The following is a 27,724-nucleotide window of genomic DNA, read 5'->3' on the forward strand; positions in this document are numbered from 1 at the left end:
GCGATCTCGGCTCACCGCAACCTCCGCCTCCTGGGTTCAGGCAATTCTCCTGCCTCAGCCTCCTGAGTAGCTGGGATTACAGGCACGCGCCACCATGCCCAGCTAATGTTTTGTACTTTTAGTAGAGATGGGGTTTCACCATGTTGACCAGGATGGTCTTGATCTCTTGACCTCGTGATTCACCCGCCTCGGCCTCCCAAAGTGCTGGGATTACAGGCTTGAGCCACTGCGCCCGGCCTGGCTTTCTTAATAAAGTAAAAATCTGATCCTTCTAACTAGTCAAGGAGGGGAGCAGGAGATCACCCTGTAGGGCCTGAACTCCTGATGCTGTTATTTACCTTCCCCTGGGGATTCTTTTAATCATTCCCATGGTTGTCACCACTTTGGCTTCTGAAGGCCTGAAACTTCTTAAAACTCTGTCTCTAGGAAATCCTCACACTCCTCCTTTTATTCCTTGTAGCATAGACAAAACCAGATTGGAATGTGTAAACACAACTTGCTGAAGGTTTGGCCATGTCAAGAGGGAAACAGAAGCAGGGAGAATAATGTCAGTTAGACAGTTTCTCTTTTGAAATAGAATATAGTGTTTTCTCTATGAGACTCTGTACAGGGATATATCTGCTTTGTTGCCAATCTTCCATATGGCCAATGTCATCCTTAATACCATTCCATCTTCTCAAGTCTTTATCCAAAGCAGCAAGGCCCAAAGGCAGGGGTTGTTCCTTTGACGGTCTGAGTCCACTTTTCTTCCTTAAGACTTGCTTTTCAGCGGGTGATTGAAGACCTCCCAAACTTAAACACATTTGAATCATCTAGGGATCTTGTTAGAATGCAGATTCTGAATTCAGCAGATCAGCATGCTGCATTTCTAACAAGCTCCCAGGTGATGCAGATTTTGCAGGTCCTCATCATACTTTGAGTTGTAGGATAGTATAGTCTACTACAATGAAGCATCATAAAGCACAGTATAGTGAAATAGCAATATGTATGGTATGGTGTATTACAGGATAGCACAGAATGTGATAGAATGGTGTAATGTCGTATAATATAGCATATCAAAGAACATATAATAGAACCGATAAGGCTCAAAATTCCTTCAAGTGATCATGTGCATACAGGAGATCATTTTGTTATTATGTTCCTAAATAGATGTGCATTTAATTGGATCTAGAAGGGTTGTTTTTTTTTTTTTTTTTTTTTTTTTCGTAGTTTTAGGCTGCTAATAGGAGGCTACTCATCTCTATGCACTTACTTAACTGTGTGCCTCTTGATGAGGTCCCGCCACACCTTCTGCTGGGAGGCAGAATATGGGCTTTTGACATTTACAGAGCACTTTCTCATCCTTTATTTTATTTGATTTCTCACAGCAAGTCTGAGATAAAAAGCAGTATTTTAAGAAAAATCATCTTATCAGGTTGGATGTTTTTACCTATAAGTAATAGAAAACTCAAGTAAGAAGGACACGTTTTATTCCATCTAACTGGCACTCTAAAGGCAGAGCAGGCTCTAGGTGGGGCACAATCAACATTCCTACTTGTTTTTTTCCATTATGTGTGTAGCACTATTTTTTTCATTTTTTTTTTTTTTTTTNTTTCTAATGCGTTAGATGGCATACATTCATCTAATGTCCACATCAAACCCATGTGAAGCAGATGCTATCATTATGATACCCAATTTCCAGATGAAAAATAAAAAACAAGCAGGGAGAGGTTAAGAAACATGGATGGGAAGTAATAGAGGCAGGGTTTGAATTCCCCAGTAGTTGGGTGCCCAAAGTCCAACCACTAAGCATTATGTATGCCTATGAAACCTCTCTGTGAGAAGCCAGGCCTTACTTGGGCCAAGCTGTTTGTTTGTTTGTTGATTTTGTTTTGTTTCTAAATTTTAAGACAGGATGTCACTCTGTCACCCAGGCTGCAGTGCAGTGGCATGTTTACGGCTCACTGCAGTCTTAACCTCCCATGCTCAAGCCGTCCTCTCACCTCTAGCTGGGACCACAAGCAAGTGGACACCAGCTAGTTTTTAAATTTTATGTAGAGACAGAGTCTCCTAGTGTTATAAAGGCTGGTCTTGAACTCCTAGACTCAAACAATCCTTTCTCCTTGCCTTCCCAAAGTGTTGGGATTATAGGTTAGAGCCACCGTGACTGGCCCGGGCCAGGTCTTATTTTGGAAACAGAGGCTTAATTTTGGAGGACTAGGATGAGAACCCTGCATCCCACCAAAACATTTGAAGCCCAATTTTCTAGGACATTAAATTATTGTCTTTGCTTATATTGACTAAAGAATATAACTACTTTGCAGTGGTCTAGCCAAATTTGAAAATCATCTGACAAAAATATACATGTATAATTATTTTTAAAAGAAACATGAATTATGGTATGTCCTACATTAAGTAGTTCAGATTTTTTAGGCATCAAAGTCCTATTTTTTGTCTATATGCGGGTGGGTATTACACTGGGGGAGAAGAAGAGATATAGGATTCCAGCTTCTCTTTTCAGTTTATTTTGCCCCATATAGTAAGTTAGGATTTATGTTTATCTTCAACTTTCTTTAACTTTTTTGATGAAATTAGCTAGACACTTTAATAAGGGCTAGACTCTAATTAATTACAGAACTTGAGAATCATAAAGCTGAAAAAGACCTTAGAGATTACCTGGCAAGATTTATTCCTCTCCATTAACAGGGAAATAAATTGCTTGTTGCATTTGTCAATTGTAGAAAAGAGCCAGCTGGAAATGTTCCTGGTGAAAATGTGAATCAGAAATGTTGGAATAATATGCCATACTACAAAAAGGAAATTCCTTTTTTTCTAAGATTAGGTCCAATATAGAAATGGGATTTACATTTGTGAAAGCTCATTTTTATAACTTTGAATTACACATTAAAAAAAAAAAAAAAAAAAAAACCAAGGTATTTTACATGAAAGGAGGAGAGGAAGGCATTTTCTGTCTTGGCAATTCCAGGAATATATCTTAGCAGCTAGCATGGACTTTGATATTTAGGGGATTGAACGCTTATGGGCTCAGCTCTGATCTCAGGTTTTTGGGAAACTTTAAGTTGCTGTCCTTGACCTTTTTCACTAGTGAACGATCCACTACATACTTATTTTTCCTCAAATTGTTCCTCCCCATCTGCAGTTTTGTTTTTGCAGATTCCGACACAGGTATACAGATTCTGTTGGAGACACAGATCCTTACATGATCACGTACTCTAGTGTGTAATGGTCTAAGGAGAAAATGTCTGCCTGTTCTGGACTGCCTTGGACAGTCCTAAGTTATGCTTGTTGCGCAGAAGTAATTAATAGGTACTCTTTCATGGTTGTTACATTTTAATTCGTTCAACCAGATTCTAACCCAGATGTGTCTCTGACCATCAACTTTTGGTCCTCAGTGTAATTTTGTGCATGATCTTATTATACACTGGTAAGTGTATAGGTATAGCCTGAAATATTAATGGGCCTTTAAATTCCAGAGAAAACCTTCCTAAGAGGGCTTAAATATTTTTAGGCAGAAAAAAACAGAAAATTGGGAGTGACTTTTTTTCCTGACATTTTCTAATATGCTCCCATGCTGCTGAAACAAGGTATAGGCATGGGTGGTGAATGAGGAAAAACACTTTCAGGAAAGAAGGAAATAGTTCCAGTTATTGCTGAAAGAGACTCAAGGCTCATTTATATTTCCTTCTTCATTGATTTGTCAAACATTTAATGAACATCTGTATTAGGCAATTGGAAAATTAGATGGCATAGTCCCTACTATTGAGGAATCCTTGTTTAGTAGTGAAGAAGGTCAAGTAAAGTAACAATGGACATGCCAGGGCATTTAATAACTTAATGTGAGGAAGTGGGGACAAAAACCAGAGGGTGCTTGAAGAGCGGGGTAGGGTGGGGCGGGGTGGGGTGAGGTGGGCCCTTGACTACTACTTGAAGGACCAGACTGGGGTGAGAAGATGGGAAAATGCAGTTTAGGTGAATGGAATAGGATCTACAGAGACATAAAGGTATGAAACAGCATGTATGGTATCAGTTAGCTTTTTCTGTGTGACAAACAATCCCAAAACTTAAACTACCATTATTTAGCTTATACTTCCATGGGTTGGCTGGGGGTTTGTCTTTTACGACTAGCTTGGCTATATCTTCTGGGGTCAGCTATACACCTGTAGATGACTAATTTTATTTTCTTCACCTTCAAAGGATGCGACCTGGATTTGTCTGTAGGAATTGATATCTCAACTCCTTCAAAGCAAGTTCAGCAGAAGCTTCAAGGTTTACTGCCAGAGCTGATGCAACAGTTGGCTTTGCTTTCTAACATCAGCTGCATTTCCAATCAGATTAACCCAAGATTCCGCTACTTGGTTCCTGGCCCAAATGGCCAACTTATCTTTGACTCTGGCTTTGAAAAATACAGTTATGAGATCATCCAGAAGTTCTTGGTTCATCAGGCTGCCAAGAATAGCTATATGGATGTGAACTTTTTGCAGTCCTTGGGAGATAATGCTATTCATCTCTCTTCTGCTCAAGTGAAGGTAATAAATGCTGAGAACTCTTGCTATGGAGCCATCAGGTAGGGTAGAATGGATAAGGCTTTGTGACTGAGGCCAACTAAATTGTTCTTCATTGGAGATCTTGCATAGAGGAAAACCATACTGTTACCTAATCAGAACCAGCAAGAGATGTGTTTTCATTCAACAACAAGTATTTTTTAAGCAATAGAGGTTCTATGCTGAATAATGCTAATAGGAATATAAGAATAAAGTCCCTGCTCTCAAGCTGCCCACAGTTTAGTGATTCATATTCTTCCATAACATAAATTCATTTCAAAGACACCTTGGATGGCGTTTTAAGAGTCCTTAGCTTTTTATGGTCACTCATTACCATTTAAAGTAGGGTTGCTATTTTCCAGCCAGCATCTTGAACTGTCTTTAGTGACAGCTATTTAGTATAGCTCACCCCCAAGCCTCTTCCTCCATTCTGCTGTCTCTGAACTATATACTCACAGAAGTCCACAGAGATGGAAAGAGTTTATGTGATGTTTATTAAAAAACGACATCCCCAAACTTCATAACTTACATTTAGCTTTTCCTTTAGTCATGCATCCAATGGATATATTTTTTGACTAGTATCATCCATGTTTTATTTTTTATTCATGTTTTAAATTAAAACTTTCTTATGAGCAAGTAAATACATTTCAATTGTAGATGATGCATTACAAAGTATAACAGAAAATAGCAATAACCATCCCCCACATCCCCTCCACTCCACCCCTGTCCACATTGCACGCACCACATGTGCACACACAGCACTCTGCTAATATTTTGGTATTTTTTGTTGATAAGGATAAATATTGTAAGCATTTTTGGAAGGTATTTTTAAATAAGTTCAGATGATTCAAATCTTTTTTTTTTTTTTTTTTTCCCCTAGGGAGATGGGGAGGTTGAAATAAAGATGAATGTGTAATAAAAGAATAAGTAAAAAGAAACAGGGTAAAAGTCTGGGCATAACCAGAAAAACTCATTCTTACATTTTAAAGAAATGTAAAATTTATAATATCCATGTTATGCGTGCCTTCTCCCCTTCCCCTCTGTTTCCTCGCTTCTTCCTCCCTCCTTCCCTTTCTTCCTTCCCTTCCCTCCTCTTTCCCTTCTTCCCCCCTTTCCCTTTTCCTCTGGTGCTCTCTCTCTTATTACCTTCCTTTTCTCCTCTTTCCCCACTCTCCCTCCTTCCTACCTCTCTTTTCTCCATCCCTCCCTCTCTGGCTCGGCCACCACACTTTCTCATAAAAAACAGGTCCTTTTAGTATTTACGGATGGACTGGATGATGATTTAAAGAGACTGAAGAAAACATCGGAGTTTCTCCACAGCAGAGGTAAGGGCATGGGGTTGCCCAGTGTGGGCCTCCCTCCTCTCCCTGGAGCTGAGGCACTCAGCTCTCCAGATGGCACTGGACTCTATGAAGCTTCCTACGTGCTCACCTAGTGTGTGGAGCTCAGTGTGCTTGATGCTGACACCTGGTCTCCTTCTTTGTATGAGCCAGAGGATGTTTTGGGTCTGAGACTCCCTGCCTTCTTCAACAATGTCCCTGACACTGACCAGGAGTCTTCTGACTCAGACAGGACTAGCTTTTGAGGGTGGAAGGTTGAAGGTACACCTCCTACTTCAATGGTGGGAGGAACTGTTTCTTCTTCTAGGCCAGTCTGGGGTCCATGTGTCATTTCCCCCTAAACTCTGAAATCAGTCTAAAGCTGGGCCCTGCTCTTTGCATTGTAATTCTCCTCTCTTCACTCTTCATTCTTCCTCCTCCATCTCCAAGGGCTCCTGCTGCTAGTCCATATGGCATCTTTGTGCAATTAGAGAGAGACATCCAATATGCTGGATGGATGCAAGGCTGTTCCTGGGCTCCTGGGTGGTGAGGGTATGCTGGCTAGATTTGGGCATGCATTTGCTCTCTCAGATGGGCATTCTTGTGCAGCACAACTTGTTCAACTGTACATGATGGCTCTCACCATTCCCACTTTGTACCATGTAAAGGCTCTAAAGCAATATAAGGATGAACAACCAGCAACTTGACTTGCTGAAGTTCCTTTCACCATTTTTCCTCTTCAGCCGAGTATATTCAACATATTCTCCTGGGGTGATGTTTTCCATTGTTTAATCATGTGCTAGAATATTTTTTATGACACCTTGCTCCCATCTTAATTCACTGCATAGATTGTCACTGGAAGTTTAAATTGTTGCATGGTTTCTGGAAGGGATTTGGGGGTATGTAACAAGAGACTAAACTTTGCTTATAAGCTATGCTAAATCAGCAATTCCATTTCAAAGAATTTAGTTTTAAGGAATAATTAACAATTTGTACAAACTTTTAACCACACAATTGTCAAGCAGCTCGTTTACCATAGCAAAAAGCTTATTTGTGTGTGCGTGCCAAGAATTTGCTGTTCAAACTATTAACAGTAATATTTGTTTTGAAATGTGACAAACAAGGTGATTTCTAGTTGAATTTCCAAAATACCCTTGTTCATTTGTCTTTTGGCTTTGTGGACAAATCCAGATGATCTCTTAATGCCTGCATTGGTAAGATAAGCTAGATTATGCAGCAATAACAACCTCCAAGTCTCAATGACTTAAAATAACAAGAAGAGATTCATCTTATACCTCCTGCTCACCACTCAAGAACTCAGGCTGAAAGAGATTCTGTCCCAACAGCTGTTTTTGTAATCACTGTGGCAAGGGAAAGGAAATGGGGCAAATTGTGTACTACTCTTAAAATTTATCCTGGGGATTAACACATGTCACTTCTGCTCACATTTAACTAGCTGGAGTGAGCCATACGGTCATTTGTAACTTTCATAAGATAGATATTTCACAGGTAGAGAATTGAGGCTCAATGAGTGTTTATATCCTGACTGAAGAAGTGCAGTCCTATCATGTGCCCTTAAGAAGGGAAATCAGAACATTTGTGAGCAGCCACAATGACTGCCACAATTCCTAAGTGTAAACCAAAAGTCAACTTCAGAGATAGGCTTAGAAGTATGTAACTTAATACAATGAGGGCTGAAAACCATCTGTGAAATGACAAAATGAGGGCTATAGGAGAGCTATGAGAGTCCTTTGTGATTCTGCTTAACTTTCAATGGGTGGGATTGAAAGGTATGAGACCAATTCTTCAAGAAGGCATGCCACAAACTAGCTTTAACTGTACAAAATGCAAAATTTGAGGCATGACAAGTGAAGGCTATGGGAATGGTGGGATAATGCATGAATATGTGGGGCTAAGACAAAGACAGACCATTCAAAAGACATGAAAGTAATCTCCCACCTGTTGAAATTGTGAAGGATTCTCTGGACTCCTAGTCATTGGCCTGGAAGGTGTCCATAAATTAGAAGAGCTCCAGGAGCTGGAATTTGGCAGAGGGTTTGCATATAAGCAACCTCTGAGCATCACACTGCAATCCCTCCCAAGCATCTTACTGAAGCAACTTGTAAGTACCTTTTAAAAACACCATTCTTTGCTAAGTTCTATTAATTAAAATAATTTTAAAACATTGAGAAAATTTTGTCTTCTTAGTGTGTAATGCGATATAGACTAACACAGATGAGAAAAATCACGTGTGATATGAATCTGTTTTTCAGGATACAGTTGTGGAAAGAACGTGCTGTGATATATATGCAAAGTGTTTCGGAGAAGATGGGTACAGAGGTGATTATGGGAGTCCTGGGAGGAAGGTAAGAATTTGTCAGATGTGAGTGGGGGAAGGAGAGAGAAGATATTTCAGTACCCGCTACATACCAGGCTCTGTGTTATGTATTTAACAGCATTTTCTAATTTTACCCCCCTAACAAACACTTTCAGGTAGATGTTATTTTACACATGTGAAATTGAGGCTCAGAGAAGTGACATCACTTTCCCAAAATGGCATCATTATAAAGATGCATTTGGGATTTAAGCCCCTATGTCTCCCTGACTCCAAGTCCCCCTGATTTCCATCATATTATGCTGCCTTCTTGTGCTCATTTGACAAATAATGTCACAAATTCTGCTGCTGCATGGAAGTTTTCACTTATCTTCTGGATTTCCCCTTGTCCAACATCTGCTTTCTTTACAGTAGTAAATGTCTCTTTCCCATCTAACAGTCCTTTCTACAGCATCAAACTGAGAAAAGATATGCATCTCCGTTAACTCTAGGTTAACCAATAGGAAAATTACTACTTAACACTTCTAAGGGAGAGTACCTTATTAGAAATGATCCTCAGATATTCAGGGCTGGCCAGGTTCCATTATCACAGGGATTGAAACTTTATGCTGAGGATATAATCACAAACCCACGTGTAAGGTTGGGTCAAACCCATTGGCTTTGTGCCATCTTTTTACATGCTCTCTTTGGAAGATTTTCCACGAGCTTGTTGAAGTGAGCTCTTCAGGGCTTTGCAGACCAATCTTTTAAATTTAGAATAGTATAAAGTTTATAGTTACTGTTTGAAAAATAAATTGCAATAGTGCCTTAGCATTAGATTTTCCCCTGTCATGTTGTTATTCACTATCAGACTGGAGAATCAGAAAATCAGGTTTGGGGAGCTTTTTGACATGTTTATTTGCAGCTTGTTTCTGTGCCGCTAAAGCCAAAGAAGGCAGTATTTTAAATTTTTGACTTCTCTGCTGTTTCTGTTTGCTAGAATTCAGTAGATAGTCATAATGACTTTTATATCTTTGTTGATCACAAATAAAATATGCCTTCCAAGTCTGATTGACCAGCTTTCAGACTAAATAAACACATCTGACTACAACATGGCAAGCCAAAACTTTTTCAGAGGAAATGGTTTGTATGTTTCGGCGTGTAAGAAGTAAAAAACAAAACAAAACTGGACAGTTGAGCCAGACAGAAATAAATAGCCGTTTCTCGTGAGTCAGATGGGCAGGAAGACATTTGCTTACTGATGTTTTGTAAAACAAGGTTGAAAGCCTCTTTAAGAGTAAGTTTCCCTTAAGCTTTTAGCTAGAAACTAGTCTTGGTTTGGATTTTTACGATAGAATGACTTAGAAGTTATTTTGGAAAATAAGAATAGTTTAAATGCTGACTATTAAGACAAACTGGTATGCATGTTTTTACTGTCACATTGGCCAAGAATATCTGTTTCTATACATCTCTGCACATTGGGCCTGACAGTAAATTCTCCATAAAATGTCAACTCAGTGAGACAAGGATATATATTAGTAACAATTTTTATTTCCCATAGATTTGAGAAATAAGGACTTGAGAGGTCAAATTATTTATTTTGACTTCTTGTCTTCTCAGGGAGAGAAGGGTTTTGATGGATTACCTGGTCATCCTGGTGAAGAAGGCAGATCTGTAAGTACTGAATATTATTTCTTCACTTTGAAAGAACATGGCAAAATGGACCAAATATTAGCAATATTTAATTGCACCTAAGTCATGAAAGTTTTTTCTCATCTATGCCATTTAAAGTGGATCTAAAATATCTATATAAAATAGACACTTTTTATAATAAATGTCAGGATGATCTGCTTTTTTAAAGATATAGTTTCTAGAAGGTATTGATGCAGTATGGCTGTTTTATTTTTTAATCAGTGAATTTGAACTAACTGAAAATGTGGTCTGTGTCTAGTGTGCATGGATATCAAAGTAGTTGTTAATCATGAGCTAAATTGCAGATAATTTGTTACTGTTAAGAAGCTATCCATGGTTGTAAATGGTTAACAAAATAATTGAAGAGAATCTAAGACTGTTCTTACTACAGGTCACTCAGATGCTTTCCTGTGTGGCTGAGAAGGTGGTGGAGTTATAGTTAAGCAACTGATGGCTTGCACGTAACTGTGGACACACCCCTGGGGATATGCTGGGCAAACAGAAGTTATCTATTAGTCATGTGTCTGACTATGAAGAAAATGTGTATAATAGAGAGAATTGTGAGCTAGGGGACTGGGATGTGGGACCATCTTTATTACATAATATAAACGCCAGAAGGATTTTTACATCCCATGGTTTTCAGTTAATTTTGAATTATGAAAAACCACTTTGCCACCGGTGCTATTTTAAGGTTGATTTGTATATATGTCGCTGGTCTTCAAACATTTTGGCCTAAGGATACTATTACATTCTCTCCCCCACCCCAACTTTATTGAGGTATAATAGACAACTAGAATTGTACAATTTAAGATGTACATTATAACAAGTTTGATATATACGTATACATTGTGAAATGATACCAGAGTCGTCAGTTAACACAACCCTCACCTCATATAGTTACTATTATTTTTGTATGTGGCAAGAACATTTAACATCTACTCTTTAGCAAATTTCAAGTATATCATATGGTAATGTTAACTGTAATTACCGTCTTGTACATTAGAACTCCCAAACTTACTAATAACTGAAAGGTTGTACCTTTTAACTAAAATCTTTCCATTACTCACACGTCTCAACCTTTACACTCTTAAAGATTATTGGAAACCTTGAAGAGCTTTTGTTTATGTGGTTTCCATGTATTATTATTTAACATATTAGAAATTAGAACTAAGAATTTAAAAAATTATTCCTTATTTCAAAATAACAATAAATTCACTAAAGTTAACATTCATGACATATTTCTTTATGAAAAATAACTGTATTTTCCCAAACAAAAAAATATTAGTGAGAAAGTGGCATTTAAAAAATATATATTTTATTTCATTTTAGGTTTTGGGGTACGTGTGAAGAACGTGCAAGATTGTTGCATAGGTACATACATGGCAATATGGTTTGCTGCCTTCCCCCCCATCACCTATATCTGGCATTTCTCCCCATGTTATCCCTCCCCAACTCCCCACACCCAGCTGTCCCTCCCCTAGCTCCCCCCAACAGACCCCAGTTTGTGATGCTCCCTTCCCTGTGTCCATGTGTTCTCATTGTTAACTCCTGCCTATGAGTGAGAACATGTGGTGTTTGATTTTCTGTTCTTGTGTCAGTTTGCTGAGAATGATGGTTTCCAGGTTCATTCATGTCCCTACAAAGGACATGAACTCATCATTTTTTATGGCTGCATAGTATTCCATGATGTATATGTGCCACATTTTCCCTGTCCAGTCTATCATGTTTAGCATATTTAGCTTATTAGAAGGCAGCTGGATTTCCATATCTGTCTTTATATTCAGTCTCTTGTGATGTCACTTGCCATGTGACCTCTTAATAACTTTACTACATACTTGGGAGAGAATAAGAGTGAAAAAAAAAAAAGACATTTTTAGTGTAATTGGAAAAATAATTTTAACTTTGTGATGCTCCCAAAAGGGTGTTGAAAACACAAGGGGCCCTTTGACTACACTTTCTTAACCGCTGGTATCTATGTTGTCATTGCTCCACTTAGAGTGGCACATTCTTTTATTATTCCAAACATTTAGGCTCTTAGAAAATCAGCAGAAATCAGAGGAAAATGTAGCTGCTGAGACCCATGTAAGCTCATCCATTTCTTTGATTATGTTTACAAGAGAATTGCTCAACTTTTCTATTTATTTTTCCACAGTAAGCAAAGTCTTAGGTGTTAGAAATACATTTAGGAATGTGATTGATGAATTTTTGCTATTTATTTATTTAGAAATAATGAAAATATTCCTTCCCATTTTTATTATGTTTTAAAATGTCCTTTAAGTGTTACTTTATTTTTTCTGCTGGGTCTGTGTTACAATGAGTCCAGTCAACATTAGGAGAATGATGTTAGGTCCATCCCACTCATTGGGACCATTGACTCTGATTTCAGGCAAAGAGGATAAACCAAATTCTTGTCTGTCTAGAGTGAAAGACGGTTTTCTCCCCTTTCTCTACTGTGCCAGCATTATGAAACCAAGATATGTTATAAAGACCCTTTTAGTACAGGGCTAGAAATATAATGCAAGTGACATTTGTAATTTTAAATTTTATAGTAGCTATCTTAAAGGAAAAAGAAACAGATGAAGTTAATTTTAATAATATAGTTTATTTATCTCAATATATCTAAAATAGCATCATTTCATTAGTACTTAATATAAAAATTAATGAGACTTCTTACTTCTTCTGTGCACTGTCCTCTAAATGTTACTTTACACTGAAGGCACATCTCAGTTTGAACCAGACACATTTCAAACGCTCAACAGCCCCTGTATTTGACAGAGCAGCTCTAGTAGATCTTAGTTTCTTTTTTCATGCATTTCTCACAAGAGAAGGTGACTTCACAGTGCGTTGTCCTTTGAATGTCTTTTAATGTTGTTGGCTTGAAAAGCTGGTCAGATTGGCCTACTCAACAGCAGAGACATCTCTGTGCAGATGTAGACCAGTTTCAGAATGGGGCCCATAAATTTGTATGCTCAATTTGAAAGTGTACAAGGACAAATAACTAAATCATTGTTCCAGTTCCTTGTAACTTACAGTTCCACTACCCCCCACGACCCTCACAACTTAGTGATGTAAAATAATCATTTTATTATATTCACAGACTCTGTGGGTGGGGATACTGAACCCTTTTCTCCACCCCTGGGATCTCGGCTGGGTTGACTAGACTATCTGGGCTCTAGAAGCAGGAGCTGGAGGACCCACTGCCACTTCCATCGCATGTCTGCTGCTCTGGCTTCTTAGCTGGAACAAGGACAGGTGGAGCTGGAACTGATAGGCGGCACTCCAGCAGGGAGGGTTGGTCCTCAGAATGAGTGCTCCAACAGACCAAGGCTGAAGCTGCAAGGCCTCTGACCCAGCCTCAGAAGTCAGGCAGTAACATGGCTTTCTCATGGTGTTGGTTGCAAGCCAGTCATTAAGTCCAGACCAGATTCATGAGGAGGGGAATTAGACTCCTCCCCAGCACGGAGGAGGGGCGTGGTCACAGAGCATGTGGAATGGGAGATGTTGTCTGGCTTTGGAAAATGCAATCTGTCAGACTCACACATTCTATTTACTTTAAAAGTATATCTATATGAGTGGGTGGTTTAAATAATAACTTATGCATTGGTTACACAGCAAAGCCTTACTTGTAGAACTAAGTCAGACTATCTAAGGTCACAAAAAATATTTATGTAACTTTGTAGTAACAAAAACATCTAACATTTGTTGATAGATTTATATATGCCAGACACAGAGGTAAACATTCTTTGTTTCCTCATTATATATCTATCTATACACACAAACACATATGTATGTGATTATTATTATTTCCATTTGTCACAAAATAGCCAAGCATCTGAAAACCTTTTAGTGCTGTTAGTCTTTCCATTAAATCATGGATATTATGTACAGCCTTAAGCAACTACTGTGAGTAGATGAGAGACCAATTTTTAAACATTACAGAGCTTAATATTTGAATTGGAAATACAATAAACTGTTTTTTTTTCTCCAAACCATTTAACATATGGGCTCATATAAAAAATACAGTTCTCATTTCCTCTTGTGAACATCCTAAAAATGTTTTTGGCCAATTAGAATGTATAAACTTTTAGGGATGTAGGTAAGATAGGTAAATGTCTATTTTGATATAAATAGAATATTTATATCTTTAATTTAGTTATATGTAAGCAGTTTAGTCTTTCATTAGGTGTAATTATGTATAACATTAGAACAACTGCTTTTCTCTCTCTTATATTTTATCAAATTATTTTATTAAAATTTTTTCCCATGTAGTTTCTATATCAATTTCTTTATTATTACTGGAGCTGCTTTTTGGAAAATTTTTACTTAGTTTTCTATAGCGTATTAAAAGTCTTATTTGCATGGCATTCAATATTTGCAGTTGTAGGCCTCACCCCAAAATATAGTAAATAAATTTCTGTTAGATTTCTTCATCTCCTTTTTTTAAAACTGACCTGGAGGGTGACCTCTGTAACATTCCATAAATATCTCATATTGATGCTGATTATGTTTCAGTACTATGCTCTTCAAAGTAAAGTAATGGAGAGAGTACTCTGAAATATGAGAAATTGTGAAGGTTTTGTGGGGTCTGTAATTTAAGACTGCTCTTTTTTTTTTCTTGTGGACTAATTTTGGGAAAACATAATTATGTGTAAACAGCAACTGAAATTTTAGAAACTGGGGATAGAAGTCACAAGAGTGAGTTTATTTATTTTTCTTCACAATGTTCTTTTTAATTAATTGTGGTAAAATACATATAACAGAAGATTTATCACCTTAACAATTTAGTTAATTGGTATTAAGTACATTTACATTGTTGTGTAACCATCACCATCATCTCCATCACTTAACAGTTCAGTGGTATTAAATACATTTACGTTGTGTAACCATCACCATCATCCATCTCCAGAAATCTTTTCATTTTGTCAGTGTAAAATTCTGTATACATCAGACAATCACTCCCTCTTCCTCCAGTCTCTGTTGCCACCATTCTATTTTCTGTCTTTGTGAATTTGACTACTTTAGGTACCTCGGGTAAGTGGAATCATATCGTGCTTGTATTTTTGTGACTGGCTTACTTTACTTTGCAAATGTGTTCAAGATTCATTCATGTTATAGCATGTGTCAGAATGTCTCTCCTTTTTTAGGCTGCATATATTCAATTGTATTAACATACCTATATAAGATACGCCACATTTTGTTTATCCATTCACCGCTGATAGACACTGGGGTTGCTTCTGCCTTTTGGCTGTTGTGAATAATGCTACTATAAACATGGGTGTACCAAAATCTCTTCCAGACCTTGCTTTTAATTCTTTTGGGTATATACCCAGAAGTAGAATTCCTGGATAATATGATAATGCTATTTTTAATTTTCAGAGGAACTGCCATACTGTTTTCCACAGCAGCTATACCATTTTGCATTCCCACCAACAATACACAAAGGTTCCCATTTCTCCACATTCTCTACATCTTTGTCAACACTTGTTCTTTTCTGTTGTTGTTATTTTTTAATAGTAGCCATGCTGAGTGGGTTAATTTTAGTTTTGTTAAAAAGTAAATTTTTCCTTGATGTCCCTGTTTTGTATATATCAACTATTTTCTAATAGATACAATGACCAATCACAATTAATAGCATTATACAGTGCAATATAGTACAGTAGATACGTTAGGATTGCATTTTCCAGATGAAGCTTGAACACCACACACTGAAGCTAAAAATACAGATACACTAGGAAGAAGGGAGGAAAACAGACATTTATTTAGCATCTACTGTGTGTGAAAGTAGAAACTCAGAGAGAATAAGTGACTTGTTAAGGTTGGAGAGGGTTGGAGGTGCGTCCAAAACTGTCTGGCTGATACCAGATGTCTGTCTGTGCTTTTCTCATTATCTGTTGCTATCTGAGTATAAAACACCTCATTTGTTCAATCCATAAACTTTGTGAAGTATTTCCAATACAGCATCTCATACACTCAATATAACAATCCTACGAGATGACTAGAGTCAGTATTATCTAGATCACATTTACAAATGGTGAAAATTGTGATTCACGGCGTTATGTGCTTTTGTCTAAGCTCGCAAAACAAGCTAGAAGCAGAACTAGGACTCAAATACATGCCCTTTCAGTCTAGATCCATAGCCTTCTCATCTTATTTTGTGCCTTTTTACTGTCCTGAACAGATTATGCAGTTATCAACCTAAGTAAGTCAAAGTTAGTTATTACAAATGTAGACTGTCTTTTGATTAAAGTTCATGTGATGTGCAGTACTTTCTAATTAATATTTAATCGACTTGGCAAAAGGCATATCTACCATTCCCTTCCTTATCTAATACCTAGATGAAAAGGTTATATTCATTAATTTAATTCAGTAAGTCATTCTTCAAATCCTGGATGAATGTCTATTAGATCAGATGCTGTGTTTGGGGCTACAAATGCAGCGATAAAGAAATGAGACATTGTCTTTGTCTCCATGAAGCTCACAATGTAGAAGGAGATTCTGATATGTATAACCACATTTCACTATAATATATGCTAATTTGTATCCTCCAAATACTACAAGGAAACTGAAGGGATAATTGTGTGGGGTCAACAGAAAAAGCTTCTCAGGAGAGGAGGTGACAAAGGACCTATACCTTAGGAGTGGGTAGGAATTCACCTAGAAGAGAAAGGATCAAATAATGATTTATTCCTTGAGGGACCACAATGAAACTTCTGTCCAATGTCAGCTGACTGAAGAAAATTTTCAGACAGACCTTTTGTTTTATTTAATTCTGAAGTTTTGCCCACACGGCTTAACTGAATTGATTAAAAAAATGCAGATGGATTGGAGTTGTGTGGGTTGGAGTCATCTCTATGAGCAGTTGATGGATTAACAATGTGAGTGCCTTGCAGGTGACCTGAGCAGTCTTTGAGGTTGTAAAAGCAACTGTAAAGACCAAGTCATATTTTGGTCATTTTGAAGGTCCTTACTGCTGCCTTGAATTAGCTGGTGGTGACAGAGACAGTTGCTTGAATGCATTCATGTGTCTTCTTCTTCCACAGGGAGAACGAGGCCTCCGGGGTCTTCCTGGACTCCGAGGTGAGGAAGGATGCCCTGGTATGAGGGGACCTAAGGTGAGTGAGACCTTGAGCTGTGGGATTCTTTCTCTTTCTTGGCTTCATCTCTTGAGTTTGAGGAAAATCGTAATTCTTCAACATAACTATGAAGTCTTAGCTACTCCTCAGATTAAAAGTTTCCCAGAAGTAAAGTCTGAGACAAAGAATCAATTGCAAGTATTTTACTGGGAGATCATGCTAGTAAGCAATAGTAGGGAAGTAAGGAAGTGAGATAAGGAGGAAAGAGGCCTGAAAATGGAACATTATCAATCAGATCAGCACTGTAGGTAGATGGAGCGTAATCCTGCTGAAGAACTCTGGCAGCCAGAGTTGAACATGCATCTGAATATACCCCAGTTAAGGGGTGAGGGAGCTCGGGTGTTTATACACCAAATCCCATCAGGAATTAGTTGAGGGCGACTTCCAGGAGGTATTAGTTCCTAGCACTTTTGACCTGTCTTGCATGTGGGTAGAGCAGGCCCTGGTCCCTGAAAAAACCCTCAGAAAAGAGTGACAGATGCTGGTGGCTGAAAGTAGGACAGATAACACTAAAGTTTTTTTTTTTTTTTTTTTTTTTTTTTTTTTTAATTTTAAGTTCTGGAGTACATGTGCAGGATGTGCAGGTTTGTTGCATAGGTAAACATGTGCCATGGTGGTTTGCTGCACCTAACAACTCATCTGCTAGGTATTAAGCACAGCATGCATTAGTTATTTTTCCTGATGCTCTCCCTCCCCCACCCCACCCCTCGACAGGCCCCAGTGTGTGTTGTTCCCCTCCCTGGGTCCATGTGAGAACACTAAAGTTTTAAAGGCTGAAGGGATACAGGTGCACTTTTTCAGGTGGTTACATTAACTGTCCCTCACCTGTCCAGGATTGGAGAATCTCCCTTAATAAAGTTAAAAAAAATTATACAATCTAAGCATCCGGAAGAGAATTTTCCTAACCACAGTGACCGTGTTCTGTATACCTATCAAATTACTCTTCCAATGAATTTGTCCTGTTGTTCCTCGAAGCCCTCTCATGCTTACTGGCCAATGTATTCTCACTTTTGTTTGAAAAATTCATTTTAATAACAGGCAGGTCACTGTTGTTCTCTTTGATTCCCACTATGTGAGGAGTTGCAAAATGCAATTTTCTCCAAGTTCCAGGCAAAAGAGGGTGATAGCAATCAGGGCGCTGCAATGCCCACCGTATTTGCCAGACACGGCATCTTCATTTCTATTTAATATCATAGTTGCATTTCCTTCAAACCAGGGAGCATATGGTTTCCTAAATAAAACAAGGGCTTAACAATCTCATTCAAGCTCAATTCTTGTGATCTCTTTTTAACTTTAGGGAGCAAGAGGATTTTCAGGAGAGAAGGTAGGTAATCTCGTTTACTCTTGTTAAACTGGATACCTGTTTCTTTGGGAAATACAATACTTATTTCAATCACATTTCTTTGCCTGAGTGAGGTGAGACTTCAGACTTTCAGGCAAGGGAATTTGTCAGATGATATTACTAGTCAAACTTCCATGCTAATGAGTGATTACTTGTAAGACATGTATTTCAGGTTTAAGGTAGTGACATATTATTGTTTTCAAGCCTTGCTGACTCTATATAAAAATTGGGCCACCGTATTCATCACATGGTGGTCTAGAAGTGTTGGTCCTGAAGCCAGGGTGTGGTGGGGAGGGTCTGGTCAAGGTGAACGTCAAATGGAAGAGGAGTGCTGGGGCGAGGTTGTTAGGAAAGGAGTGGGCACAGGAAGGGAATGATTTGCATTCAGATTCAGAACCATAGTATCCACTTGCTGATTCATTCACTCAAAAAGTATTTATTAGATACCCACCCTGTTCCCCACATTATCCTAGGGAGTGGTTACAAAATGATGAACAAGGCAGACAAGGGCTCATGGAGCTTCCTTATTTATATTTTCTGGTACCACCGATTAACCTCCTGTGGCCTGTGGCAAGTATGCTGTGTCACTCTATTCCAAGAGTTTGCTATACTTATTTTTATGTACTAACTCAGCTGTGCTTTGTTTAAAAAAAAAGCCTGAAACTTGATTTTCTTTTGTGGACAGTAGGAGTAAATCAACTATTTCACACATGTAAATGCATTTTATTTTGCTTGCAAAACTCTGACTTTTTCTTCAAAAGATTCTGCTGGGTGCAGTGGCTCACGCCTGTAATCCCAGCACTTTGGGAGGCCGAGGCAGGTGGATCACAAGGTCAGGAGTTTGAGACCAGCCTGACCAATATGGTGAAACCCCGTTTCTACTGAAAAATACAAAAAGTAGCAGGGTGTGGTGGCACGTACCTGTAGTCCCAGCTGCTTGGGAGGCTGAGGCAGGAGAATCGCTTGAACCTGGGAGGCAGAGGTTGCAGTGAGCCGAAATCCTGCCACTGGACTCCAGACTGGGTGACAGAGTGAGACTGTCTCAAAAACAAACAAACAAACAAAAAAAAAACCGAATTCTTTATAATGAATATATTATCAGTCATTTGGGGATAATTGGCAAAATGAAGGGCCCATAATTTGAAAGTGATGAAATATTTGATGAGATGTCACCGTGTCACTGCCCAGTTTTACTCTTATCCCCTAATTAGCCTTGGTTTTTCATTTCCTTTTTTAAAAATTTTATCTCCCAAAATGCACACAAATGCACACACACTCATGTAGTTCCTCTTTAATTTGTGAACTACCAGGTTTCCATGAAATTAATTAATTCAGGCATATTTACCATCTTTTTAAAGAAATTCTGACAAAATGACCATTTTTAGTATTTGACAACCAGCGTTTCATTTGTTTTTGTGAAAGAGCTATTTGTTCCAAGTGCAAAAGTTTAAAGGGAGTCTTTCTTATCCATTCAAATTTTGAGGTTAAAAAATATGTATACATTTTTAGCACCTGAAGCTATAAGGTAAAACAGTATATAACCCTAATGACTATTTCAGGAAGAAAATAATCATTACTTTTTAGTAACTAGGTGCAGTATACAAGTGTTACGGAAAGTCTAGATTCTGTATCAAATGAAAAAATATTAGCAAGGAAATTAACATCAATGAAATATTCACATACACTTGTTTCTCTTGTCTCTAACATTCTGATGTTCCTTTGCTCTACAGGGCAACCCTGGTGAGGAAGGAGCTGATGGCTTGGATGGAGAACAGGTGCTGAAGTTTCTCATTTAATGTTTTCCTTTCTATTAATCTGGCATTTATACTCTTGTAGAGAGTACAGCTTTTTCATGACTAGCTAGAATTTTTAACATGCATACTCAACAATGTTTAGTGTTAATCTATACATTTTTCCTCATCCCCAAAATACAAGGGCTCTAGAAACTTTAATCAACTCCCTCCCATATTATATATTATTGTCTATTATTTTACTTCCATCTATTTTTGTTAAATTCTACCAATTACACATTCTTATTGTTGTTTCATATAGTCAGTGCTTATCTACTTTACCCCATGTTTACTCGTCTCAGGGATACCTTCCCTGTAGTCATTGATACATTCAAAAGAACATGAAAAGAATCACGTTTCTTTTGCGTAAAGCATGGCTTTTAGAATTTCCTTTAATGAACGTCAGTTCATTGTAAACTCCTCTTGTTTTTCTGAAAATCTCTTTGAAAAATAGTTTAGTTCATTGGGTAAGCAGTTCTGGTTGACAGTTACTTTCTCTCAGCACTTTGAAAACGTAATTTTATAGTCTTCTGGCTTCTATTGTCTTCTACCTTTCATTATTGCCATTAAGAAGTTATCTGTCAAAATAATTGTTCTTCTGTAAGCAACCTTTAAAAATGTATAAGGATGCTTTAAAATTTTCCCTTTGATTTTAGTTTTTGACAGCTTCAATATCATTGTCCAGGTGTGGATTTCTTTTTATGTGTTCTGCTTGGGACTTGTCAGTCTTTTGAATCTGAGTGTTTATGTCTCTTATAAATTTTGGAAATCTTTAGTGCTTAATTTCAAAATTATCATTTGAAATTTTTGTTTTTCCTATTTTCTCTATTATTTCTTTGCGGAAATCTAATTAGAAATTTGTGAAAACTTCTCATTTTGCCCTCAGTGTCTCTTAACTGCTCTTTTATATTTCTATTTCTTTGTTATTCTGTGCTGCATTCTGTATAATTTCTTCAGTTTCTAGTTCATTAATTCTCACCTCACTTGTGTTTAATATGATATTTAATTTGTCAATTGGAATTTTAATTTTAATTATATTTTTCACTTCAAGTAGTTCTGTTTGATCCTTTCTGAAATCTACGTGGTCTCCTTTCATAGTTGGTTATTTTATTCATTCTCTTCTAATTATTTAAACATATTAAATATACTCATTTTATATTCAGTATACTAGAATCCCCATATTTGCAGTCATTGCAGGTCTGATTTTGTTGCATTTTGTTTCTGCTGGCTTTTCCTTCATGGCGTCTCCCTCATGTGTGTTGTGACTTTTGGTTTAAACTCATTTTTTGATGGAATGTTATCTGTGAGACGTCATTAGGGCTTGAGTTGAGATTGTTTGCTTCTGCCATGTTCCTAGTGGCAAAACCATCTAGGACCACCCTAAAATAAATTGTCAGCTTGAGGCCCTTCACACCACACACGCAGAGACACACACACCACACCACACCACACACACACACCACACCACACACACACACTCACACACACACACACAATTACAAGAAGCCCTCGGGACAGCCATAAGCTATTACCTGTCTACATTCTTGCTTTCTCTTTATTATGACCCATAAGAATTTTTAAAATCAGATTTTAATATATACAAAATATATTTTAATTTATCTGGAATTTTAAATTGTTTTTCAGTGGGAGGGTTACATCTAGGCTGTCACATTGTCAGAAATATAGTAAAGGTACTTTCTACTCTTGGCTAGAGTGTTAAAATACATAAAGAAAAATTTTGCTGATACTAATAACAGACACGTTGTTTGTATGTTCACTTTTCTTTCTTTAGGGTGATCGTGGAATCCCAGGGTCACTTGGAGAAAAAGGAAATAGGGGAAATCGGGTAAAGCATGATGATATTCTTTCATTTTCCTATTAAGTAACCTGACATGGATAGTTTATTTTTAAACTGTGGGAAACTGTGGGGATAAATATCATCTAGTGGTTTAAATCCTACAGAGTTAAATGGGGAGTTAAAGGGCAATTAAAATGAGATAGCTGTTGGGAAGTTTCACCTAAGGCCTGACTCTGCTGATGGTGAAGTGAGTAACGTAAATCCTGTGACTTAACCTTTTGTGCTTGAGAACAGTGATCATGTCACTCCCCATCTCACAAGCTTCTCATGGCCCCCTGTCGTCAACGATTTAGTGTTACATCCAAGGCCTTTCAACCACATTCTTTACAAATCTCTGTCAAGAAATGTCTTCCCAGACTCACTGATTCCAAAATGTTGCTTATGCATGCCCACTTCTATTTCTTTGCTCATGCCAGCTGCCTCGCCTGGAATGCCTTTTTCCTGCTTCCATATTCAGTGCTTAATCTGAATATCACCTTTTCCTGAATGCCCAGTTCCTCTCTTTCTTTCTTATAATGGCTTCCTTGGCATGCCAGTTTGTAGAGATCTTTGCCTTCTTGATATACATGCAATTATTTGTACTTTCTGTTTGACAGTGATTACACACTTCCTCCAGAGGGTAATTCTGTCTCCATGTAAGGGATAGCAGATGCCTGGCCTATGTCCCATGACCCTCCTTTCCTGTTCCTGTAGCAGACATTACTAACCAATTATGGAATTTGACATGGCTGAGGGATCCATCTCAACACAGTACTATAGTCAGCCTCTATTAATTGATAGGATTAGACATCAAGGGGGTAATTTATTTGCTTATGCTTCTTTGTTCTCCTCATGAAATAAGAGTAATGCTTTTACACCAAGGGTGAACAATTAGTGATATGGATTGATTTCCCAATAGGTGAAGCAGGAAGAGTCAGAAGACATGGCCCTTTATTGAAGTTTAATTGCTAACTTGAAGTTTATGGATCAGACTTCAGAGAAGGTGGAGGACACCATACTTTCTTAACACTGGAGAGCCTTCAGTTTCGGCTAAATTTAGTTAAATTCAATAAACACCTGTCAAGTGTTTATTGTCCCTACCTGTGGGACATTTGCTAGATATAAAAATAGGGTTCCAAGATATGTAAGTCATGGCTCTGACCAACAAAGAGCTTATTGACTGTGCAGGAGATATAATTGGTACAGGAAAAACTATAATATGAGATAAGATAAGCTACAGGATGTAAGAATGGTGCAAATAAAGAATCAATGGGAGCACAGTGACTTGGAGAGGAAGCTAAAATAGATTGGCTTTTCTTCATTTGATCCATCATCAAAATTTATTGAGCATCTATTGTAATCAAGGCATGATTTTAGAATGGGAAACAAAACAGGCATGGGCTCCTAGGATTGGCCTCTATGGAAAAAAATAGACATGAATGAAATAATCATGGAAATAGATATCATATTACTGCCGAGGTAAGAGTATGGGGAGGAATATGACAGGAGATTCGACCCAGCCTGTGCAGTCAGAAAAGTTTCGTTGAGGACGTGAAGATGGGATGAAATTTTAAAGATAGGTAACAATTAATCAGGGAAGAGAGAAGGAGGCAAGAGAATAACTTCTATACTAAGGTCCTGTGGCATTTAAGCAGGTGCCAAAGAGTGAGAGGATTCCAGCTTTCTAGACAATGCAGGAAATCAAGACATTTTTTGCTCAGACCTCTGTGAGAGGGACTGGGAGAGAAACACAGTATATTCTAGCTTAAGAAAAAGGCTCAAGAAAAGGGTTAGAATTAGAAGAAATAAGGATAGATTTGGAAAAATAAGGATCCTAATTTCCTAAGAGTGGAGAATACACTGTTTCTCTAAGTTAGGCACATCTGTTTCACAGATGAGAAAATGGAGTCTTAGAAAAGTCAAAGAAATTCACCTATGTAGGAAATTAAATAGCAGGATTGGAACTTGGAATTATCTAGCTCCCTTTTACCATTATATTAGGCCAGGAAAGAGATAAGGAGGCATCTCAAGTAAGATTATGAGGCGGCTTCTGTTGGAGTCTAGAGAACATTTTATTTCCGTTGTGCCTGAAAGCTGGAACAGTGATCCCATCTGTTCATCGTGCACACCCTCCAGCTCCAGGCATGTGATGTCATCTGAGGAAGACACCTGTGGTGGAGCCTCTCCCCACTTCATGGCTCTGTAGCCACTACGACACAGGGATGGCACTGATGGTGGCAGGTTTTAAGAGAAGCAGCATTTACGTATCATGTCATAGTCCTATGGCAAGTTTCTTCACCTCTCTGGTTTCCTATCTGCAGTAGTGAGGACCTCTGGAAACATTGTTCTCTCCGTTCTGTTCTTATTCATGAGATCTTGCTCCACCACTACTACCCATGCTCATGATAGAGAAAGCCCTCCTCACCACCAAACCCTTTTTAAACAACAACAGCAACAACATGTGTTTCCATGTGGAGCATCAGCAAAGGGTGGGAAGATCAAGGAATTTGATGGTAGGGAAACTTGGGTCTAGCTTCCTAGAATCTCAGGTCCTGCATAATGCAAATTGGTGAACTCCTGAGCAGTGAGGGTTAAATGAGGTAATACATATGTAGGGCCAAGCATATGGCAGATAGCCAATAAAAGCGTGTCCTTTACCTTTCAATCTCACCTCTGTGGCAGTGGATGCTTTAAAATTCAAGTACTAAGTTGCTCTTTTCATTTGATTCTCATTTTCCCTCTTAATGTTCTCTTCTCTCTAGGCAATATATGATTTTTAAAAGTGACACCTTTTTTTCTTTGTGGTTTAAGGGCTTGCCGGGACTGCCAGGACAACCTGGAGAGCTTGGAGAGCCTGGGCTAAGGGGAGATCCTGTGAGTGATGTTGGGGGATTTCTGCTACTTTAATTCCAGGGACTGGAGAACTGTTTGCTCGTGACACAAAGGCAAAGAGCAATTAATTATTCACTAATAGAGCATCTGTTCACCTTGTCTTAGTGTTGCAACAAATAAGAGAATTGAGGGAAAAACTTGTAGAGAAGTTGAGTTCTTAACAAATTTGGAATTTTAATTGCATTAAGTGTCAGGTTTTTTGAGCAGGTCAAGACAATAAAAAGGGTCCACTTTAGTTGTGCCTTATTTTGTTTTGTTTTAAATAATTCTTCCTATAATTTCTTTTCTGTTTATTTGAGGTAATGAACCCTTTATTTTCTCAGGGGGATCCTGGAACTAATAGCTATATCCAAGGCCCTAAGGGAGAAAAAGGAAGGCGTGGGCATCAGGTAAGATGTTTGCTGTTTCCTTGGGCGGGTTACATGGGAACACATGCTAGCTGGGGTAGAAGAGTTGGGTGTTCTGGTAGAATCAGCATTACAAAAAACAGAGAGCAAGCCTGTGGGAATCTGTTGTCCATGGAGATAGGAGCTCTGAATCGTAATCTCCACTGACATCCTCATCCTTGCATACTTAATTCATAGGTTTTTTTTCTATATAAATCGTATCTCCTACAACATGACATCTTTTGTCTTGATTTCCTCATCTCCAAAATGAAAGCACCAGACTCAATAATGCCTAAGATATTTCTAGTTTTCCAAATTCTCTATCTTTAGAATGATGTATTAATTTTAAATGTATTCACGGTCATTACAGTGCTAGCTTGCGTTCTGTCACAGTCAGTGCTGGTTGATGTGAACTGGGTATTAAGCTATTTTTAAAGGTAAAATCCTTGCTTAGTTCCGAAGGCTAGAAGCATTGTGATACAAGGCATCACAGAAGGAAAAAGACTTGTTAACTTTGATCAGTGTTAACTTCTTGGCAGCCATTTTTAGATTCTCATGTCCCAGACATTAAAATGCATGATTCTGAAAAATGACTAAAATAACCCAAGTGCTTCAGTCCTCATATCTTTCCTAATTCCCAGGCATGAGGTCTGCATAGCAAAATGTCTGCAGCTGGAGAGGAACCTCTATTACTCTGAACTTCACTTTTTCATCCTTTGACAAAACTATAGGACATTGGCTCTCTTCTCTAGCTAGTTTGCATTCCGTTTATATATGTCTAGATCCTGAGTTAAATGCAGTTTGTAACAAGATCATTATTATGTCGCTGTATGAGAAAATCAGCATGACTTGCTGCAAGAATCTCATCTTGTTAATTGCAGTTGTTTTGGACAAACCCCATTGAGAGGGTTTCCTGTGGTGAGTTGACATCAGAGAGCCCTGTGAATAGCCACTCAATTGGCTATGGAATTGAGCTAAGGGAGCAGCAGGATAGCAACCCTTAACCCATGTGGGCCCCAGTTTCCTCATCTGTAAGGCAGGAATATAGAGAAACCATTTCAAAGCTTCCATGAGTTGTGGTTGTTGTGAGAAGAAAGATCATGATCTGTATACTCAGATTTACTCAAGGTTTTACTGCTGGGAAGGAGCCTAGGCCTCTAGACAAATTGTCCTGTGCTGTGTACATCACAGCACCGCAGCCACGAGCTGCATGCAGCCAAGAGCTGCATGTTCACAGCTTTCTGAGGCCTCCATTGCTGACTTTTGCAGAGGGTTAACTTTGAGCATCAGATCCCTAAATTGTACATGCAAACAAAAACTGCATCCCTCTGGGGCAGTGCCGTGACATATTCCATTTGTGTTCCCCATGGTTTCTACTCCCATGCTGGGCCAAAAAAGGGTGGTAACTAAATACCCTTTGAATAGACTTAGGGAACAGAAGTCACTCATACCAGCTACATTATTACCCTCCAGCTGGTAGATGCTGACATTCTAGCCCAAGTTTGTCCAACTCACTGCCTGCGGGCAGCATGTGGCCCCGGATGGCTTTGAATGCAGCCCGACAGAATTTGGAAACTTTCTTAAAACGTTATGAGATTTTTTTCTCTTCTTTTCTTTCTTTTTTTTTTTCAGCTCATTAGCTATCGTTAATGTTGGTGTATTTTATGTGTGGCTCAAGACAATCCTTCTTGCTCCAGCGTGGCCTTGGAAAGCCAAAAGTTTGGACACTCCTGTTCTAGCAGGAGTTAGGTGCTGTTGGAGATAGCTCCCTAGGGGGCAACCTTTCCTTTCCGAGATTATCCAAAGAACAGATTAAATGTTGCAATCTGGATGGAGAAGGTTTCCTGATGAAGCAGTCTTTCTGATCAAGCAGAGCAGCTTTATTACATACCTAATATTGGAGAAAGCTTGGTGAACCAGTCATACCAGTCAGAAGTGAGAAAGCAACGCTTCTGGGGAGAATGAAAATCAGTAACCACCTTTTTGGGAGGCAATAGGCAAGGCACATTAGTCATCAAGATTACCGTTTTTTGTTTTTGTTGTTATTATGTTTTTAAATATACAAAGGACAGAAAGCCTGCCTAGCAGTGTTTAGCTAATAAATGTGTTTTATAACCCAGAGATAGGTGATGACCACTTTGGCAGAGCAGCTTATGATCCCAGAGAGCCTCAGTGATGTCGTCAGCGCGTCTCCTTCCACACTGCCACCCTCAGGGTGTCAGCTTTCCGTCCCTAGGCTTAGCAGCTCCAAATGTTTTTGTCTTCCCCTTTACATAAAATGCCAGAAGAAAAGCGGCTTTCCTTTCATCAAATTACTCCCGGCAACATTCTCTTTATAGCTCATTAGCTAAAATAGGCCCTGTGCTCTCCACCTGCCCTTGCCCCATTTCAAGAGATGCAGAAAAAGCAAGTCTCTAACCAAAGAAAATGGGATCACCACAGTGGTTTAGGCCTGTGGTAATTCATCTCTTGGAGCTG

General features: G+C 38.4%; 1 protein-coding gene across 3 annotated transcripts in view; it reads left to right on the forward strand.

Moving 5' to 3' along the window:
- The window catches only part of LOC108290359 (collagen alpha-4(VI) chain-like), a 106,758-nt gene that overhangs the window by 33,734 nt on the left and 45,300 nt on the right, over positions 1-27,724 (forward strand). For all 3 annotated transcript variants that reach the window (XM_017510149.2, XM_037731933.1, XM_037731932.1), the window contains 11 exons: positions 4,195-4,526; positions 5,788-5,866; positions 7,837-7,982; positions 8,134-8,226; positions 9,795-9,848; positions 16,907-16,978; positions 18,297-18,323; positions 20,072-20,116; positions 21,924-21,977; positions 24,780-24,842; positions 25,184-25,249. In XM_017510149.2, the coding sequence (XP_017365638.1) occupies positions 4,195-4,526; positions 5,788-5,866; positions 7,837-7,982; positions 8,134-8,226; positions 9,795-9,848; positions 16,907-16,978; positions 18,297-18,323; positions 20,072-20,116; positions 21,924-21,977; positions 24,780-24,842; positions 25,184-25,249 (1,031 nt within the window). The remainder of the gene's footprint in view (positions 1-4,194; positions 4,527-5,787; positions 5,867-7,836; positions 7,983-8,133; positions 8,227-9,794; positions 9,849-16,906; positions 16,979-18,296; positions 18,324-20,071; positions 20,117-21,923; positions 21,978-24,779; positions 24,843-25,183; positions 25,250-27,724) is intronic.

The sequence above is a fragment of the Cebus imitator genome, unplaced genomic scaffold, assembly GCF_001604975.1.
Source record: "Cebus imitator isolate Cc_AM_T3 unplaced genomic scaffold, Cebus_imitator-1.0 Scaffold432, whole genome shotgun sequence".
NCBI classification, from domain to species: domain Eukaryota; kingdom Metazoa; phylum Chordata; class Mammalia; order Primates; family Cebidae; genus Cebus; species Cebus imitator.